The 16,361-nt window shown below is 45.2% G+C and overlaps 1 protein-coding gene and 1 pseudogene across 1 annotated transcript in view; one reads left to right on the top strand and one right to left on the bottom strand.

The window, feature by feature from the left end:
* Positions 1–1,956: 1,956 nt before the first annotated feature.
* Positions 1,957–16,361, top strand: part of RBM34 (RNA binding motif protein 34) — an 18,826-nt gene continuing 4,421 nt past the window's right edge. The window contains exons 1-7 of the mRNA XM_011373953.2: positions 1,957–2,071; positions 2,157–2,331; positions 2,544–2,680; positions 5,337–5,568; positions 7,322–7,381; positions 8,866–8,909; positions 16,229–16,312. Coding sequence (XP_011372255.1) covers positions 2,019–2,071; positions 2,157–2,331; positions 2,544–2,680; positions 5,337–5,568; positions 7,322–7,381; positions 8,866–8,909; positions 16,229–16,312 — 785 coding nt within the window. The 5' untranslated portion in view covers positions 1,957–2,018. The remainder of the gene's footprint in view (positions 2,072–2,156; positions 2,332–2,543; positions 2,681–5,336; positions 5,569–7,321; positions 7,382–8,865; positions 8,910–16,228; positions 16,313–16,361) is intronic.
* LOC105301349 lies at positions 5,849–6,255 on the bottom strand (annotated as a pseudogene).

Genomic DNA, 16,361 nt, shown 5'->3' with positions numbered 1-16,361 from the left:
TTAACACCATTTCTGCTTAACAATGGGCTGATGACCCTTATCAATAGTAAGAGGATCTGAGTCACCACGGCAATGATCAGAATTTGAGGGAGAGGGCCTTTTTCCAAAGAAAAGGGGGAAGAAAACAACTAGGTTTACTAAAAAGATTAACCCTGCAAGAGATGTCCCATATCGTTATCTGCTAAAAGATTAAGAATTTTACAAGTGATGTCCCGTCTCACATATTTTAAGTCGTCTCTAAACCAGTTCTGAACAGCAATGGAGACTGGTTTTGTAGCTCTCTGACTTTGACCTCTTTCTTACTATTTTCCTCTGGAAGCGTGCGCTGCCTTTCATTGTGAGTCCATTTCTCCAACTGTCTAATTTTCATCTGCTATGTAGGGATTCGGGGCTAACATCATATAGATTTTGTGTATATAAGTTGTAATCCCCCAGAAGAATGGATTTATGGTTTAGTTGTGGAAGTAATATGTATAAGATTACATATTAAATTTTACGGGCAGGGAAACAAGTACATAAGAGTTTAAGGTGGCCAGTATGTGAGCATACAGGAACGTGATGGCCAATGCCTAATGCGATGGTGACATAGAGATGCAAACCTTCACATTCGAGGGCGATTTCCTGGAAGTGGAATGCGTGGGCAAGAGTGGAGAGGAAGAATCAGGCCAGCCAGATGCGATGAGGCTGCGGTCCTTGCGAAGTGATTCTTGGGATGCTGTTGGGAAGACTGGGGAAGGAATGGCATTGGGAGGGAGACAGCTGAAGAAGAATGGGTAGAATTTCTTAATGAGATTGTATAGGACAGGCGGAGATGCTCGAATTGCAAATAAGGGCAGTTGGATTTTTCTCATCTTTGTGAAATACCACAAGGTAACAATTATGGCAAACCAAAATAAGGGATTCAGAAATCAAAACCAGGGCCAAACAGTTGGATTTTTTTTTTTTTTTTAATGATCTGAGGTAAGCTATAAAAGGCCATATATATTCCCAGTGACTTCTGTTAAGCAGCTTTCCAAAAGCCAAGTCTGTTCTCATGGATTCAAAGTCAAATTCTATTTTACCACCAAAACTGCTGAATTCAATTATCTAATTATAATCTAATATTTTTTTATCACCTAAAAGTCAATGTACCAAATATTGACCAGCTTCGATAAATATAGAGATCCAGAACACAGGGTGAATAAGACACCCATTTACATCTTGAGACTGAATAACACTAATGCAAATACATATACGGAGGTTTGGAACAAGATTATACCTCTTGTAAATGCCGGAAAATTTCCATAAATGATTAAGTATCTGAGGTGGGCCTTGAAGGACGGTTACAATTTTGCAGGTGAAAATGAGGGGTAAACAGCAAGAATAAGAAGGACTGACGGAAAGGGCAGGACTAACAAGATGGCGAAAAAGGGCTAGAATTCTAGAAAGGGTTTGGAGAGGGATGAGTCTGCGAAGCGAGGCAGATTGAAAAGCAATTTTGAGTGCCAAGCATGTACTTTTCCTGGTAGAACAGCAGAGCAGACCAGGTTAAAGCTGTGGTCTCCAACTATTTGTAACTTTACTTTGAAATAACGTCCAATTTCAGAAAAGTTGCACGAGCAGTACGAAGTAGTCCCGTGTACCCTTCACACCGATTCGACAATTAACACCCGAATCCCCGCAACCTCATTCCTTGAGAACCTCCTTCCTCTCCAACAATTCCGGGGGTTCGTGCGCCCTCTCTCTGCGGGGACTGGCCCCCACTTCCGGCCTGGCTGATTCCCATTTACACTTAGGGCCTGAGCTACTCCTGGGTGACACTTCACTCCCAAACTCGGTTCCTCGGGAACAGAACAGGAAAGAGAGCGGGCCGCAGCCCCGCCCCGTCCCGCCCCCTGGTGTCTCCCGCCGCCGGTGTCTCCGCCCCCAGCGCGGCCCCACGGGCGCCGAGGCGGAAGGGGCGTGGTCCTGGCCGGAAGTCGCCGGGACCCGGAAGTGCGGGTTCGCGTGCTGCGGCTCCAGGAGGCCTCCGGCTGAGAATGGCTCCGGAAGGGAAGACCAAACGGAGGAAAAAGAAGAGTGCTCAGGAGGGGTGAGTCGCGCGCGCCACGGGACCCTGGGCTCGGGCGGGTGAGCGGTGGCGCCGGTGTTGCTGAGTCTCTGGCGTCGGTCCCCAGGGAGAGCCCGGACTATGGCGGTCGTGGGCCTCTGGCAGGAGACTACCTGGTCGGACAGGTCGCCGACAGCTTAGTCCACGGCGCGCGCCCTTCCGGAGGCGGCCCAGGTCGGCTGGCGGCCCTCTTCAGCTCCGTGGAGCCTCAGCTTCCACCCGTGTTCGTGCCTGTGCCTAAGGTAAGTCACCGATTCCCCTCCGAGTGGCCCAGCAGAGCAGCTTGGAAGCAAGAATCTGCCCTGCAGGGCATGATTTCTTAAATGGGGCAGGTAGGATGAATTTCCAGTAATTGGACATACCGGCGAGAGAGAAAAGATGCTAACTTAGAAAGACCCCCCCCTAAATTATTGAAAAGGATGAGGTCTCACACATAACTTCACACTTTTAAAAGGGAACCACCAAAAAAAGGAAACGGGATGAGGAGGAAGAAAGTACCTTCCCAAATCAAAGACCACTTTTGCAAGAACCTGCCAAAAAAGTGAAAGCGAAGAGGAAACTTTCCCATGCCGACAAAAAGTTGGCAGACAGGTTAGTAAAATTCTCTTAGGCGATTGAAGAAATTAGAAATCGAGGTACTTAATCTGCAACAGCTATCTTAACTTTTTGCTCATTCTGTAGTTTTTAACATGGAAAATCTCATACATATTCAAAAGTCGAAAAGATAAGGTCCCCCTCTCTGTGTATCCAATATCAACTATTATGAAGACTTGGCCAGGCTCATTTCATCTTTACCCCATTCATATCCACCTCCTTAATTGTAAGCAAACTTAAATCTTATACGTTTCATCGGTAAACATTTCAGCATGTATGTAAAAGACGAGTTTGATTTTCTTAAACTCATTCAGAGATCACATTTTCTCCATTAGCCTAAGGTTTTTTTTTACAGTGAATTTGAATCAAGATCCAAACAGCATAACATCACAGATTCCTAGTTAACTCTCTTCACTCTCCCAGGCCACTCTTCCATCCTCCTCTCTTCGTTTTTCTCTCGTTAGGCGGTCTTGTTATCTGTTCGGAGAGCTATAGACTAGCAGTTGTAGTCTATTGCTTTTTATCCTATTTAATGTATCTGTGCGCATCCTTAGTTTTCTCCCCTCTTTCTCAGGGAAATTGTTGTCTTGTCCCAGGTTAATTCAGGCACCTGTGCCGTGTATACCATGCACTTCCTCTTCTGCCCTGTCCGGGATTATGCCATCAGATGGACTTTTCTGTTTTACATATCCTTGACCTGTCTACCATGTAAACGTGCTCAAGAGTTTCATCTTAAAAAATCCAACCGAACGGAACCCTGCTCACAGTCCCGTGTCTCTGGCACCATTCCCCCAGTCCTTCCCTTCGTAGTCAAGCTGCTAGAAGCAGAAGGCTTTACGTGCGCGCTCTTCCTTTTCTCGATCTGTTCTCTCTTCCGTGCCCTTGGCAGTCTGTGTGTTGTGCTTGTCTTTGCTTGTTCTGACCGTGTTCCTGAAGCAGCGCTCACTGAAGCCATCCTGACCTAGTTGTCATCTTTAATAGGCTAGACAGGCTCTGTCTTACGAGTCCTCTGTTAGCATGTCACATGGCTGCTTTTCTTCTGGAAGCTCTCGGATTTTTCCATAAGTCTCCTCCGATTCTCCTTTTGTCTGTTATTGTTGGAACCTTTTATTCTGACCGCTCCCTTAAGTGATTTTCTTCAGAATTCTGTTCTCAGTCATCTCATGACCCTTTTCTCCCTTCATTCTGGGCCATCTTGTTTGTGCCCGTGAGCCACCATTCTGATCTCTCTCCTGAGCTCTAAACCTGTATGTCTTTGCCCACTGGCTTCTGCACCTGTATGTTCTGTGTACATTTCTAATTCAGGACGCTTCAGACTGAGTTAGTCGTCTTCATCGAACCTGGTCCTCTGCCAGGGGGACCACCAGCCCTCCAGGCGCCTGAGCCGGTGACTCGGGAGTCATCTTACACCCCTTTTCCCCACATACCTGATTAGTTGCCAAGTCCCGATGATGCTGTCTCTTTAAATGATGTGTTTAATCTGTGTTCCCCTGTCCATCCCCTCCGTGGTTCTGGCTGGTCTCTTGTCTCCTTAGTGGTCTCCCTCGTCCCCTTCCTAATTATCTTCTGCTCTGCTGCCTAAATGAGCTTTTTAAGGCATTCTGGTCGTCCTCGGTGGCCCTCCAGCTTCTGTGGGATAAAATCTAAGCACTGCATAGTGGGCACAGTGCTTCTTGACCTGGTTCCCGCCTTGCAGGACTATCTCATTTCCTTTCCTGCTGCTGGGCCCTTTATGTACTGTAGCGAGCAAAGCTCTCGACGTGGACCTGCTCCTCGGGGGAGCTCGTGCTCTGCTGGAGGACTCGTCCCGGCCAGCGTTCACTGAGGATCGGCTGCGTGCCAGACGCCTCCTTTCCTCTGAGAAGCCTTTCCTTTTTTCTCTTGTTTCTTTTACGTTTCTACACCGCGTATTATAAATATTGCCATTTTATTGTGACCTTCGCCTTTTTTCTTCAGCCACTGGACGACATTGTGTCGGCAGAGGCCGGAAGTGAGTAGGCACCCAGGAAACAGTGAATGAATGAGTGACTCCTACTCCCCAGTGTCCCCCCTCACTCCTTAAGGTCCCGGATCTGTTCTCTTCTTGTTGGACTGATGCTCAGACCTCACTTTATCCGTGGGCACCAACACTTTATATTGTATTTGCTATTTCAGAATTTACTTTTGACGAGCAGTGCTTTAACTATTACAGAACGACTATAAGTAGGAAATCGCAGTTTTCCTCTTGGCCAGATTGCTTTTACATAGTAGTATTTTGCAGGCATATTAACCTTTATAGACCCCAGGGAGTGTCGCAGTGCATCTGGAGCTGTAGAACAGAGAATGGAATTAGACAGCAGGATAGCGTGAGCTAAATCTCGAAGAGCTTTAAATGAAGCAATTTTTGTTTAAATGAACTTTTGTTGTTTGCTATTACCTGGCAGTTTTAACATCTTCAAAATTGAGCTTAACTTGCTTTAACTCTTGAGTGAATGAATGACTTCTACTCCTATTCTAAAGATACCAGCCACTTTTTGATAATGCTATTTTTAAAATTTAGATATATTTGTGGATGGTAAGTTTATAGGTAGGAAAGCCAGAAGTGGGTGGAAAATATTTCTAATCGCTGTGTTTGCCAAACTAGACTTCATTTCTTCTTTTTTACCTTAAAAAGAGAAAATGCTCTAGCAAGTGCTGATTTAGAAGAAGAAATGCACCAGAAACAAGGGCAGAAAAGGAAAACTTCTCAGTTTGGTGTTAAAGTAGCCGATAAAGACGTACTTGATGATGTAGATCACACAGTTGCAAATCAAAGGAAGAAAATTGAGATCAACCAAGAAGAAGAGAGATTAAAGAATGAGAGAACCGTGTTTGTTGGGAATTTGCCTGTCACATGTAATAAGAAGGTGAGTATGTAATCTGTATATTGTAAGGATTCAGAGAAGTTAGTAATTCGTAACTTTACTGTTCCTTTATTGAATAAGCACATAATAAGTCATTGATATATAACTTTATTACACATGATTACATAAATCATTCATAGCTTGATTTCAGTATCTACTCCTCCTGTTCATTCCTGTAGTCACTGTTCCCGTTCAGGTTTTCGTAAATCTTATTTGAACTATTACAGTGGCCCCTATCTGTTTTTTTTGTTTTGTTTTATTTTGTTTTGTGTTTTGACATGTCTTATTTTATCCAAATACCAGTCTGCTCATACATGGTCCAAGAACATGCAAATAATAAACCAAGAAGAAACAGATGTTAAAGATTGGTCTTCAAACATTATAGCCAATGACACCACACTTCTCTATGATCTCGCCAACATAAAACCTCATCCACACCTCGGTGGCCACCAAACCATTCAGCAGAGCTTCCTTAACTGTGAGCTCTTTGAAACTACCAGTTCGAGCGCTAGTGACTATTTTTTCAAGCTCTGAATAACTGTAGGGATCTCAGCAGGAGTTGGAGGAACCAGCTTAGCCTTGGCATAGTGCCACAGTGTGGCCAGTCGCGGCTTCGAGTAAGTCACAGCAGCGTTTGCCAGTGCCGGGGCCCGGGGCCTTCTCCGTGAGGTTACGGATAAACCGGGCCATAGTTCTAGGATGGGAAGTCTGTGGCCTCCAACAGCCGGTTCCCCGTTTCTGTTTTTAATTCCAGCCTTATCTCCTGTTTCATGCCACGAGAAAAAAAGCTCAGTTACGTGCAGGAATGTTTATCTCTCCTTCCCCGCATTTTCCCGAGCACTCGAAACAGTGCCTGGCGCATGGCAGAGGGTTGAAAATATTTGTCGTGTAAATGAATGAACACATCCTAGTTTCCTCTACTCCATGGGGTGGGGGGGTTGTCACCAAACCAAAACACGCCCTTTCCTTTGTGTTCACGTGACAGGCACCCCATCAGCAGTCTCAGGGGTCAAAATCCTGCTCTTCCTTTGAAGGACAATTTGAATTCCACTTTCTTAAATACAGAATGGTACAAAAAACTGACTTCCTGGATTTTCCCTTTTTCCCTTGCCCTTTTGTCTCGCATTTGATTTATGATTATTTCCTAGAGCAGTACACATTTGTAGCATAGCTTTGGTTATCCAGCTTCCTGTTAGATTTTAAGTGGTTCAAGGCCAGGGAGTGCGTGTGGTGCTTTGCACATTTGATACATTGTTTATGAATCAGGATTGGTTGTAGTTCTAGCTGTAAAACATACGTTCTTCACATCCTGAGCCAGTCACATCCTGAGCCAGTCGTAAGAATAATGTATGAAATTCGCACTTGATTTTTCTTCAATCCTAGTGATCCTGTTTCCAGACAGTTGGGGAATTTCTCATAATGATATAAGCTTCCTCAAAATTCATTTCTGGTTTAAGCCAAAGTGAAAAGATGAGAGAATCTGTGGAATATATAATCTTAGTTTACATGTAAGCATTAGCAAAGATTGAAACACTAAAATGTGTACTTACGGATCCTAACATGAACTGTGTTTTCTTTTTCTTGGTAAGTTTCAGTCAAATTTTTCTGTTTTCCAACTGAATCGTCACCTACTTTTCCTGAAATGTTCTTAAAGCCTGGCATTAAAAGATTATCACACAGTTTTACGTAATTCCTTTTTGTAGCGTTTATTCGATATTCTGAAAGTGGACTAAAATATATGTGTTTTTTATTTTAGAAGCTGAAGTCATTTTTTAAAGAATATGGACAGATAGAATCTGTACGATTTCGTTCTGTGGTATGTTTTTTTCCCCTTTAAAATTGCATCGTTCTAAACGTATTGCATTTAACTTAGACTTATCACTGTGTCGGCGTTAGTGGGGAGCACTTGACTTTAGCCTTTAGGATCAATAGATTCCAATCCAGCCCTAGAGAAGAGTCGCCCTTAGAATCTGTTGCTGACTCTTGTCTTTGTTAAATAGTTCAGTGAGTTCACATAGTAAAATCCTTGTCACTAAGGCCAACACTGTGTTTGGGAGAATGGATGGGTGACCTGTTTGCTGTGTCGGTCGAGTAGGCGGAAACGTTACTTCCTGAATAGCATTTCTGGAATCGTGGGCATTCAGCATGGGGGTTTGTGTGGCTGTTGCAAACAGACTTGTACTCTGAGCATAGAAAGATGAATCGTTTTTTAAAAAATCAATTTAATGTTAACACTTTCTAGAAATGAATGGTGTCTGACTTCATCAGCTGAGCATCCTGTAGGCCAGTTATAGCCGTGTTCCTTGGAACATGAATTAAGCACCATTCGTATGTCTTAATGTAATTCATGTGTTAGAATAAGTAATATGTATTAGAAATGTTTATTCTTTGTCTCCGACTGCTCTCATGTGATTCAAAATGGAGTTTCTCAACCTCGATCTTGTTGAGATTTTGTGCTGGATAAGTCTTTGTTCTTCGAGGCTGCCCTGTGCATTATGGGATGTTCAGCAGCATCCCTGGGCAGTGCCCACTAGATGCTAGTAGCACTCGGCGAACCCCGGTTGAAACAACCAGAAATATCTCCAAACATTGCCAGATGTCCGCAGAGGGCAAAAGTGCCCACTTCTCTAAGTAGACATTTCCCAAGGTCTGGGCACAGTCTCCATAACTGCCATCATGGTGTTTGTTTCTCACTTTCAATACATATATTTCGTCTGCCCTTCTGAGTCCCATTTCCCCACGTCATACCCTTGCCGGGCACCTCCACGCGGGTGTCTTGCCAGCACCCCAATTTCAGCACGTCTGCGCGTAGCTCCAGCCTGTGCTGCCTACTGGTTTTCTTGTGACTTAGTGCCACCGTGCTGCAAGCTGTGTCCTTGCTCTTGACTCTTCTTTGGCCCACCCACCCTAGTGTTTGTCACCTCTGTCTGTTTTTCACCTGCGCTTCCCACGGTGACTCATTCCTTTATTTTTCCATTGTCTCTCTTAAGTTCTCATTACTTCTTGTCGGAATAGCTGCAGAGGCCTCTTGTGGTTTCTACCTGCGGTCTACCTTAAATTGATCCAGCATGCCACTGTCAACTCGGTCTTCTCAAAGGACTTCTTCCCGTGACTCCCGCCCCACCCCTCACCCCCGGCACACTGCAACACTGTCGTTCTGATTAAGCATTTCCCTAGAGTGTTTTTAATCACGTTATATCAGAGTAAGATATTTAGAATTCAGTTAATTAAAATATAATTGATTTGAAGTAATGTTTCAAATAATGAATTTTCTTTAATGCTCTTTTTTCCTCTTAAAAGATTCCAGCAGAGGGAACTCTGTCCAAAAAGTTGGCAGCGATAAAGTAAGTTTATCATTAAAGGGAGTAATCTTAAACGCTTCCATTTTATTTGGATAATACATCACGCTTTACTAGTTTCCTTATGTGTGTAATAGTACATACGTTTGTCAGATGTTTATCTTTAAGCCTTAACGTAAACTGTAGAGTCATAGAAAGCATTGTAAAATGACGTACTAGAAAAGGCGCCATGAGAAAATTTAAGGATGTTTAATTGGGTGTAGTGTTTGAAGAAAATAGGAACGTTTCATATGTAAATATTCTAATATAAATCATAAATACCATATTTCATCAATTCTAAGGCACGCTTTTTCCCATATCTTAAAATTTTGAAATCAAGATGTAGCAAAATCAGGGGTGCCCCATCGTTGATTGGCTGGTCAGGTTCCAGAGAGAATTCCTGTTTGCCCCCATTGGTCGCCTGGGGCTACTGCCAGCCGAGACCTCTTTAAGGCCTCTGTCTGAGGGTTCGGGAACCATACTGGTAGATGCTTCAAGTTCTCAGGGGACTTTCCCGACCCTTTTTCTACCTAGTCCCAGGGGTAAGATGTGGCAAGTTTTCTTGCTCTCCATTTATTTCTCATTTGTTTTTTTAATTGAAATATAATCGACACATAACATTATGTAAGTTTGGGTCATACGACCTTGATTTTTAATTTACCTTCAGTTTTATGCAGATTTTTATTAGTCTCCTAATCTTGGGTGCTTCTTCTTTCTCACCGGTACATGAAATGATGGATTTTACAACCAGAGATGTGTATATTAGATAATACCCATGCCTTGATTTACGAGTTTTTTTTTTTTTTTTTTGGTTTTTTTATTCGTTTTTAATTTCCCCCACCCCCGTTTACGCGGGCTTTTTATACACGGTTTCCATTTACACGGTTTCAGTTCTTTAATTTTCATCGCCATTATTGGCGATTACTTTTTCTAAAAAAACAATAGCTTAACTCAGCAATGTACAAAGAACTAATACTAACACACAGTTAATGATCTTCCCATTCACTGGATGGCAGATAGAAAAGCGTGGACAACTACTGGTTTTTTGGGATTGGTTTTATAAATGTTTTTACTGTAGAACCTGAAAATTATATGAAGGAAAAATGTCTTCCTTTTAAAATACTTTTACTTTTAGATAATGCACCTGGTCATCCACACAATTTTAGAACATCCAGACATAAACATTGTATATTTGCCACCAAATACAACTTCCTCGATCCAACCTTTAGATCAAGGCATTTTTTCCACCTTTAACTTGATTATATTAAACGGAGTTTCAGAGATTTTAGTAAACGTGAAAATAATGGATCACTTACAGTTACAGAAGCCTGGATTTAAATACACAATTTTAAGTCGTATCAAGAATATTGCTTTAGCTTTGAGTGCTGTAAAGCCGTCGACTTTAAATGCTTGCTGGAAAGCAACATGGCCAGAAGTGGTGGTACCAGGGAATGTGGTTTCAACAGCTGAAGAGTGACTCAGTGGCATTATTAATTTATTAAATAAATTTCAAGAAGAGGGCGCTGCCAATTTGAATGTAAATGATATTAACGAATTACTAGTTGATCACGAATTAACTCATCATTAATTCGCTTAATAGCTGAAGCCCATCCTGCCAATGAATACGGCAGTGACCTTGAACCAGTTTCATTCACTGCAGTAAATATTACAAAGCTCTTCCATTGGCCACAAAACTGGAAACTGCAATTCTAGATATTGATCCGAACATCCAACGAGCTTTAACATTTCGGAAAGGTTTTTTTAAATGTTGTAGTGAATATTTAAGAATTTATGAAAACTTAGCAAAAGATGAGGTTGGAAAAAGATCATCTAAAAACATAAACGTAAATAATGAAACGGAAGCAGCACTTCCAAATATTTCGAGCAATGAAGATAGTGACTTTGCGCCAGTTAAAAAGAGAAGGTTGATTGCAGTAGACTCCAACAGTGAGTAAAATTTATTTTGGTTTTTCTGAATTTTCATCAGCATTTTTTTGAGGAAGTACGTGAAATATTTTTATGCCTTACATCGGCCTGTCGGTTTTTGTTTTTCGTACTGGCGGACTCTTTTTACGCAATTTTTCTTCCATGTAAAAAACAGACGCGTGGAACGGATAATCACGCAAATCAAAAGACAGATGAATATTAGACCTTTATACATAGTTACATTAGATGAAATAGAATGGTGTACTTTTATAGAATGGTGTACTTTAAAAACATTTCTGGGAATCCTGTCATACCAAGAGTTTCGCGTGGCAGCAGCCCCATTTGACATCTTGGCGAGCTCATTCCCACGTTCATTTCTGACTTGGGATTTTTTGGCAGGCCGGATTGGTCCCAGTGTTTTCCCAGAACCGTCACAGCCCCGGGCATATAGTGCTTGATAAGCGTGTGTCCTTGACTCTGTTAACGTTTGTTGAGATGACCAAACATGAGCCCTCCTGTGTCTAGGGAGTCGTTTAGGTGCCGCGAGGAGCGGATACAGCCCTTCTTCTGTGGGCTGTACGGGCTTTTATTGCCGGTGAGGCTGAAACCAGGGGCCCAATCTTCGGCAGAAACGAGGTTCCGAGGGGCGTATGTAAGAGTGGAGCTGAGAGGTTTGGGCGCCAGAATAATGGAGTTCGCTCACCGCGGTGGCCATCAGCCTACCCCTGCCCCCAGCTGAGAAATTTTAAATTTAATTGTTTGGATAAGTAGCGAAGCACATGGTTAGAAATAAACAACTATAAAAGCGTACACAGTGGAAAGTTTCTTACGACACCCTTTTCCTGGTCAGCCAGTTCCCTGCTCCAGGTGGACGCTGTCTTCACTTCCTCGTGTCACCTGCCAGGCCAGGGACGGTTTGTGCATTTACACCTCGGTACACGCGTGTGTTCTCCACTTTCGACACGGTGGGGGTTCAACACGTGCGCTGCTCCACGTCTCGCATTTTCCACTGACTGCCACTTGGAGGTCTGTCGCCAGCAGTGGGGACATCGCCTCCCCGTCCGTTCTGTTCAGAGCATCCTAGCATTCCAGAAGGTGCACCGCAGCTCGCCTTAACAAGCCCTCCTCAGTGGGCGTTTGGCGGGTCCAGTCTCGTGGCCATCGCCAGTAATGCTGGCGTGCGTGACCTTGTACTTAGCAGTTTTGCCCGTTTGCGAATTTGTAGGATAAACTTGTAGTAATGGAATTGCTCAGTCGAAAAGGCGTTTGCTTTTGTAGTCGTGAGTGCTGTCCCATAGAAATGGAACCTCCTCACGTTCCCACACCTTTACCCACAGTGTGTTTTTGAGCGTTTTGATCATAGACAGCCTGATAGGTGAAAGTGGTATTTCTCCTTTGCATTTCTCATGTGAGAGCATCTTCTGTGTATTCAATATATTGGTGACCCCTTTTATCTGAACTGTTGCTTTCCTTTACCATTTTTTTCTGTTGAGTTGTTTCTCTTACGGATCTGTGAGACGTTATGGAAATCAGGCTTTTGTGATTCGAGTTACAAATATTGTTCCCTGTTTTCATTGGCTTTTTTGCTCTGCTTACGGGGGATTTTGCCATGTCAAATATTTTTTGCTTTCTCATTTAGTCAAAAACGTTTTTTAACTTAAAAATTTTTTTAATTTTAAAAAGAAATGTAAGGTTTTTCTTTTAAGGTATAATTTACCTTCAGTAAACTGCAAATACTTGAAATGTATGATTTTACTAACATTTCATATGCACTTACGAAATCATGGCCGCTGTCCAGATACTGAATACCTCATCACCCAAGTTTCATCCCCCCACGCCACCCCACCCCCAGCAACCACTGAGCTGCTTCCTGTCTCTGTGCTAGTCTGCATTTTCTGGAATTGTCTGTAATGGACTCATCATATAGGAAATCTAGTCTAGTGGGGGTTTTGAGCTGCATCCATATTGCTGGATGCTCAGCGGCTTGTTCTTTCCATGGCCAGTAGTTCCCGTTGTATGGAAGTGCCAGTCGATGGACGGTCCCTCACCTTATCTTCTAAGTCGCTGATTTGATCTTCTACGTCATCTAATCTAATGTCGAATCTCCGTAACATATTCTTCATTTCTGACTGGTTCTTTTTTTGTGTTTACTATCTCCATATTTGTTTTCTGTCTGTTTCTTAAAGTTCTCATCGAGTTTCCCTGCTCTTCCCCTAAGTTCACTAAGCATCCTTATAACCAGTGTTTTGTATATGTGTTGCCGAAGCAAGTGTTTTTGCGCTATAGCCAGTGTTTTGAACTCCGCATCTGGTAGATTGCTTGTCTCCATTTTGTTAGTTTTTTTCCTGGAGCTTTGTTCTGGGTTCCCTCCCCCCCCCGCACTTGGGACATGTTTCTTTGTCTCCTCATTCTGGCTGCCTCCCTGTGTTTGTTTCTACGTACTAAATAGGGCTGCTGAGTCTCCTGGTTTTAGCAGAGTGGCCGTATGTAGTAGGTGTCCTCTGGGGCTCAGCAGTGCAGTCTTTCCTGGTCACCTGAGCTGGATGCTCCAGGTGTGTTTTTTGTGTGGGTGGTGTGTACCCTCGTGTTGTAGTTGAGCCTTGGTTGCTGTTGGCACGTCAGTGCGAGGGATTGACACTCAGGCTGATTGGTTGTGAGGCTTGACTGGTGAGGGGCTGACCCTGTGGAGCAGGATTCTCTTTAGCAGGGCTCCGGGGCCTGCCCAGTCTGCCCTGTGGGTTTGCTGTGCTTTGATGCGGCTCCGGGAGTTGCTCCAGCTCGGTCTGAAGCCGGCCACCAGGTGTGCTGGCCCTAGGGAGGGGCCCTGCCACAGGCCAGGTTCAGCCGCAGCCTGCACCCTGCCCTGGGCCATCTAGCAAGAGTGACCAAACAGTCCGCAGGTGTCTTCTACCCGTGCTGAGCTTGGAGGTGTCTCAAGAGGCCAAATAGCAAACCCAGGCCGGCTGCTGCTGGTGCCAGGCTGGGGCACACCAAGGCCAAATGCTGCTTATTTGTGAACCTTTGAGAAATTTTAAGAAAGTCTGCAGCATGAGCCAAAACAGGCTGTTTGTATGGAAGAGCCCTTGAAAGTGGCTTCGGTGGGCCCCAAATTGGGTGGGACAGGATCTCAGGGAATCACCAGGGCTGGGCGACCAGTGTCAGCCAGGTTGATGGAGACTCAGAGATGGTGGCTGCCTGTGTTTGCACACCGGGAGCGGGGAGAGCCCAGCAGTGCCCTCTGCATGTCCCCAGCATGTCTGTCTGGGGGGAAGCTGCCCATCTAGCCCTCACCCTGTAGCCGGACAGCTTTGTTCTCCATGTGTCCCTGGCGCCCTTCAAGCAGCTGCCTTAGTGCTGGAGCTCAGAGCGAATGAGTCCATCGATGATGAGTCCACGCACGGGCCCTTTAAGAGGATGCCTGGGACTCCAGCCATCCTCTGTCTCACTCAGTTGCCATCCCCGCTGGTTTTCACAGCCATAAGTTGTGGGGGCTTCTCTTCCTGGCACTGGAACCCTGGGCTGCGGAGCTTGCTGTGGGTCTGGGACCCCTGCTCCTCAGCATCCCACGTTGGTGTGGGTCCAGCCCGTTTGTGTCTCCTCCCCTCCTACCAGTCTCCGTGTGGCCTCTCGCGTATGTCCCCAGTTATAGGACTTCTCTTCAGATAGACTTCAGGTGACTCCCAGTGATGGCTCTTTGTAGTTTAGCTGTGATTTTGATGTGGTTGTAAGAGGAGGCAAGCGCAGCATTTTCCTACTCTGCCCTCTTGACTGGAAGCCTGTGGCTGGCCTTTTTGAGGGTGTTTTTGAAGAGCAGTGTAGAGAGTACTGTTGTTTGGCAGTCTGGTGGGGACAGTGGGTTCTCTGTTGTCCTAGTCTGGACTCAGATGCAGGCAGGCCCTCGTGTTTATACTTCAGAAGTGTGCCTGATCGGCCAAACACCACCTTGTGCCTTTGGTGGGTCTTGTACTGGGGAACAATTCCCACCCCTCACCCAGGGGTAGGAGGCTGCCCTTCCTCCGGCCATAAGGGGTCTTCTCTGTGCCCTGGGGGGACAGGGTGTGGCGCCTCTGCCCTAAGAGGCTGAGCCTTCCCCATACCAGCTTGGGCCCTTCTGTCCTCCAGGGCGACCACCAAGGATGCGCCCTGCCTCCTTCCTACCTGCATCAGTCATTCCCTGGGACCCTGGCAGAGGACAGCGGAGCAGAGCCTGTGAGGACACACTTCCTGCGTCGGCCTCCTGGGGTTCCATGTCAGGCCCACCACACGCTTGGATTTAGCAGTTAGTAAAATCATAGCCGAATCTTCCTGGCCCGCCCGCGCTCGTCAGGCTGCTCACCCGTGAGCCTCTGCTGCCTTCTGCCTCCTCAGACAAACCTGTCCTTTCTTAGTTTTCAGGCTGCTTGGTTCCCCATGATTTCGGCTCTCTGATGGCTTTGACAGAAGTTACAATGTTCTAGGTTATTTGGTGTCTTCGTCTTTGGGATGGCAATGATGCTATTTCTGGCTTCCTCCCTTCTGGGTGGGGATAAAAATGTAGATGTCACTCAGGTCTGGACGGACGTCTGAGTTCATTAGTTAAAAATCCTCCATCAGGCTTGATGCAGGACATGTTCTTGCCAGGGATCGAGGGCAGAGCTGGGTGCCTGCCTTCTGTGGTCCCGGCGCCAGGGAGATCGTTTGTCACGGAGTAGCAGCACGCTGTAGCCACTGAAATTTTTTAAAGTCGCTTTCCGTTTATGTCGTCTTAGGGTTTGTCTCAGTCCGTTCAGGCTGCTGTAACAAAATACCACAGACTGGGTGTCTTATAAACCACAGATGTTTATTTTTCACGATTTCAGGCCGGGAAGTCTGAGATGCGGGTGTGGCAGCGTTGTGTCGCGGTGACGCTTTGTAAGCCAGCCCTTCTCTCTGTGTCCTCACATCACCGAAGGGTCTGGGGACTCTGTGGTGTCTCTTTTAAAGAGCACTAATCCTGTTCATGAAGACCTTACCATCGTGACCTAAGCGCCTCCCCAAGGCCTCACCTGTTACCATCACAGTGGATTCCAGCACGTGAATGTGGGGTGACACAAACGTGAAGGCCCTGGGGTTACACGGGGACGTGTTGACTTGGGTGTTGTCAGCTGCGGCGTGCGGCGTGGGAGGAGTAAGGGCTCTGGAGTCAGACGTGGTTTAAGTCTCAGACTGGCCGCTCGTTACCTCATAGTCATCGTCACAGACTTCACGTCTCAGCTTCCTCATCCATAAAGTCACAGCTGACACCCCCGGCGGAGACGGAAGCTAAGTGAGACAGTTCTCGTCTGTGCTGATCGAAAGTAGAAAACAAGCTGTGTTTATTTTAGTGACTTTGACATTAACAAGTTTTATATTGTATTTCGTGTGTATGTGTTTGTGCGCAGACGTAAAATTCATCCCGATCAGAAGAATATTAACGCTTACGTCGTGTTTAAGGACGAGAACTCTGCGGCCAGAGCTCTGAGCAGGTAATCTCATCTCTCTCGAGGTCGGAATGGTCACTGTATTGAAAAGTAT

The sequence above is a fragment of the Pteropus vampyrus genome, unplaced genomic scaffold (assembly GCF_000151845.1).
Source record: "Pteropus vampyrus isolate Shadow unplaced genomic scaffold, Pvam_2.0 Scaffold237, whole genome shotgun sequence".
Taxonomy (NCBI): domain Eukaryota; kingdom Metazoa; phylum Chordata; class Mammalia; order Chiroptera; family Pteropodidae; genus Pteropus; species Pteropus vampyrus.
Note: the sequence above shows the minus strand (reverse complement) of the source record. Positions and strands in the feature narration are given on the sequence as shown.